The 3,875-nt window shown below is 71.1% G+C and overlaps 1 protein-coding gene across 1 annotated transcript in view; it reads right to left on the bottom strand.

Moving 5' to 3' along the window:
• Positions 1-200, bottom strand: part of ANO1 (anoctamin 1, calcium activated chloride channel) — a gene marked incomplete at its 3' end in the record, with an annotated part of 38,202 nt that extends 38,002 nt beyond the window's left edge. Inside the window, exon 1 of the mRNA XM_012734320.1 lies at positions 65-200. Coding sequence (XP_012589774.1) covers positions 65-200 — 136 coding nt within the window. The remainder of the gene's footprint in view (positions 1-64) is intronic.
• Between the last annotated feature and the right edge of the window lie 3,675 nt (positions 201-3,875).

The following is a 3,875-nucleotide window of genomic DNA, read 5'->3' as shown; positions in this document are numbered from 1 at the left end:
CGGCTGGGCGCCTCCGGCAAGGTGACCGCTAGCTGGCAGCGTGCAGGGCCGCTCCACCCCAGACCCGGGCAGCGGCCAGCCCTGAAGGCCGGCTCTGCCCCTGAGGAAGGTGGGCGGCGACTCAGGCCCCGGAAGCCTGGCAGGGGCCGCCGGGGACGGGTCAGGGGCTGGGCTCCCGGCCGCCCCAGCTGGGGGCCCATCGGCGCGGGGCCCATGGGCACGCTCGGGTGACCTGAAAGCCCCTCCTGAGGCCGCCAGCTGCGGGCAGGAGGGAAGGCGAGGGGTGGGCAGCCCCGCTCGGGCACCCAAAGCGTGACCAGCGTGCCGGGGCTCCGCGCAGGCCAGGTCAGGAGCCGCTCCACAGCGTGCGGGCATGTGCCGGGCACAAGCCGGGGCCAGGCCCGCGCCCGCCCCCCGGGGCCTTGAGCACTGGCCCAGCGGGACCCAGCCGGACCCCAGCGCCCCCGCCCCCCAGCCGAGGCGATGCCAGTTTCATGGGGCAAAAACGAGTGGCCCCTTCCCAGCCAGCACAGCCGCCGCAGCGGGGGGCACACGGGGCGGGGCACAGGCTCCGCTCGCCGGCTCAGTGGGGCTGTGCCCACTTAAGCAGGGGGGTCAGCTCGAAGGGCTCTCCCACCCCCACAGAGGTGCCAGGTCCGGGGGGGCGGGGGCGGGGCCAGCGCCGGCCAAGGGTCTGGGACAAAGGACGAGGACAGGTCCGGTCCGGGGCGGTCCTGGCTGTCAGGACAGGGTCGTCCTCTCGGCTGGACGCCTCCCTCCGCCCCTCCCTCTGGCCTGTCACCTGCGCCCAGGCTCCCAGGGGCTCTGCTCGCCTGCTGGAGGCGGTCCTGTGGGACTTGGGGTGCGCAGTCTCTCGGCCCCTGCCGCACTCTGGGTGCAGGTGGGGGTCGAGGTCCAGAGAAAGCAGCCCAGGCGCCGGCGGCTGGGAGCGCAGTGCCCGCTGCTCTGCCCGTCACCCCCACTTGCTTTTCAATAGCAGCACCCCCAGCAAAGACGGACCCTGCCGGGTGGGGGTGGCTAGACACAGCTGCGGCCGGGTGCGGGGGAGCCCCCACAGCAGGCGACAGTCTCCGCCAGAGCGGGCACAGCTCGGCCGGGACTGGTGTGGCCTCAGCTGTGACCCTGGGCTCGGAGCCGCCTGCAGAGGCCGCTGGGCTTCGGTTACGAAGACACGTTGACCAGGGACGTGCTGGTCTCTGGCGGGTGCCCTGGAAGCTGACCCCAGGGCTGGGGGAGGGAAGGAGGGAGGTGGGGGAGGGCGGCCTGGCAGAGGCGGGTCCAGAGGTGGAGGGAGGGAGAGAAAGGCGAGGAGGGAGCTGTGGGAGTCCTCTCCTGGTGAGAGGGTGCCGGCCAGGGCTCTCTGCCCCAGGCAGCTCTGGGACCCCCGAGTGTGAGGCCCACTTGCAGGCTTGTCCTGGAACAGGGGTGTCTCTCTGAGGGGCCTGGGGCAGGACGTCGGGGAGCAGTCAGTGCCCCTAGGGGGGCACTCACCAGGGTCCTTGCCTGGTTTTGCCTGCTGTGCCTTGGGGGTGTTGCTGGCCTGGTAGATGGGGGTGGGGTGGAGGGGGACAGGGGTCCCTAAATATCAAAACCCAACAGTGCAGAGGGTGAGAACCTGCTTCCAGTGAGATTCTTCGGACTTCCCCCCAGGAAGCGCCAGCCCCCAATTTTGCATCAAATTGGGTAAGACTGGCCCCCTGGCCTGGCCTTTGCGCTGTAACCTGAGCCCCGCCTGCCGGTGAGTCACTCCCGGGCAGCCCCCAGTGGGCTCCTGCTCCCCCAGCCCCTCCCCCCACCTCCACAGGCTCAGGGGGCGGCAGGACGGAGGCCCTCTCCCCCGCCTCGCTGGCCACGGGTCTGGGGGTTCCGCTCCGGCCCGAGGCGGTGCCAACAGCCTCAGCCACTTGGGAAACTAAGTCTCCCTACAGTGAGGGCGCATCTGCGATTTCAAGATGGTCAAGCAAGGCCACCTGCCAGGCCCGCTGCCAGCAGCCACGGGAGCCTCCGGGCACCAGCACCCGCGTCCCGGGCATGCAGTGGCCAGTCCAAGGCGTCCCTTGTCACGGTCCCGGGGCGACTTTTGGGAGGCTCTCGGGGTGGGGCTGTCCAGGCCAGTGACTAAGGTGGGAAGGCACAGTCCCACCTCCTGGTGGGATGGGGCGGGGCGGGGCAGGCTGGGGTTCAGTCCCCAGGAGCCAGATTTAACCAATCACATCCAGTAGCAAGGCCCCCCAAACTCCAAAGGGCGGGGTTCAAGGAACCTCCAGGTTGGGGTGCACGTGTAGAACTGGGGAGCACGGGGGCTCCTGGAGAGGGCGGGAGCTCCACGCCCCCACTTTGCGAGGGCCCCTCCCCCGGTCTGGTGGCGCCAGGGTCACAGCTTGGGATGACAAGCAGGCAATCTGGGGGAAACGCCCTGGGGGTCCCCCAGGAGGGGGTCCAATGCAGGAGATGCCCTGGCCTGGGCCTGGCTGCGGGGAGGCCGCTTTGGGGGCCGGCCCTCCCTGGGGGGCTCTGGCAGCCCAGTGGCAGGCCCCACGGGGGGCCGGGGGTTGGGGCCACAGCACAGAAGCGCCCCGACTCTGCGACAGTCACGGTGCCTCCTCAGGCCAGCGCTTGGGCTCTGCTCCCTGCGGGCCTGGCCCAGAACGCGCCAGCTGAGGGGACGCCGCCATGCCCAGCCCAGCTGGGGCACCTGCACGGTGCCCACCAGAGCCCTGGGCAGACATGGCACTGATAGCGAAGTCGCCCGACACGTCTCGCCAAGGATGGGGCTGGGGTCCCCAGGCCTCGGGGCCCCTCCTTGAGGGGCCTGGGGTTCCCAGGCCTCGGGGCTCCTCCCTAGGGGGTCTGACAGTTGCCGGCTGGACAGAGCCAGTCCCTCGGAGGACACACGGGGCGAGAAGCCGGCGCCCAGGTCAGTCCTGCCACCCTGCCCGGCAGCCTCCCTGCCTCGGAGCCCACGGAACTGCACGTGGGCCCGCGAGGGGCCCGTGGCCCCCAGCAGCGCGACAGCGGCCTAGTCAGCTGCGGTTCCGAGGGCCACACTCAGGTAGGGGACATGGGCGGCCAGAGTGCCCTGTCTGCGGCAAGTCGGGGAGGTGGGGACCCTAACCTCGCTGGGGGTAGGGGCTGTGCGTCCTGACCACCGGCTCTTTAAGGTCCCAGGCTCACCCGTGAGCCCAGTGGGGTCCCGGGGGAGTCGGCCCGCCCGAGGCCTCCGAGCCACTGCCCTGCACCCAGCTGGGCGCGGCCCCCCCACAGGGCTGTAGGGGCCCTCTCCCAGGGAGCCCACCAGGCTTGTCATGGAACAGCTCTGGCCCGGGCTCCCTGACTGACCAGCTTGCTGCCAGGCTTGTGCCCAGAGCTGTCAGGGCTGGGCACTGCCCACCGTGGCCCTGCCCATCCACACCGGCTGGTATCTGGGACCTGACCGCGGCACGGAGGCAAGGCTCCTCTCCAGCCACTGACCACCCTCTGCTTGCTGGGGGGCAGCTGGCGGCCCTGACCCTCGGGCCTGGGGGGCGAGGGGCACACAGCCCTTCCCGGCATCTGCTGCCCAGGGAGAGCGGCCTGGTCTCCCTGGGGAGGGCCCAGAAAGCGGCGCTGGGGTCACGGGGTGTCCGAGTGCCACGGCCCCTGGCTCGGCCAGGCCCGAGAAGGACCAAGGTCAACCACCAGGTTGGCGGGAGACGCCGTCCCCATGCCTCCCAGTGGGCACCCTCCCCGGAGAGCAGCTGACCAGAGCAGGAAGGGCCTTGACCCTGGAGATCACCACTGAGACCGGCTCCCCCTCCGGAGGCTGCTGCGGGCTTCCCGGAATCCACGGCTATCCCACCTTGGCCAGGGCCCCC

The sequence above is a fragment of the Condylura cristata genome, unplaced genomic scaffold, assembly GCF_000260355.1.
Source record: "Condylura cristata isolate star-nosed mole 26May11 unplaced genomic scaffold, ConCri1.0 scaffold00054, whole genome shotgun sequence".
NCBI lineage: Eukaryota > Metazoa > Chordata > Mammalia > Eulipotyphla > Talpidae > Condylura > Condylura cristata.
The sequence above is the reverse complement of the archived record's forward strand: the minus strand, read 5'-3'. Positions and strand labels throughout refer to the sequence as shown.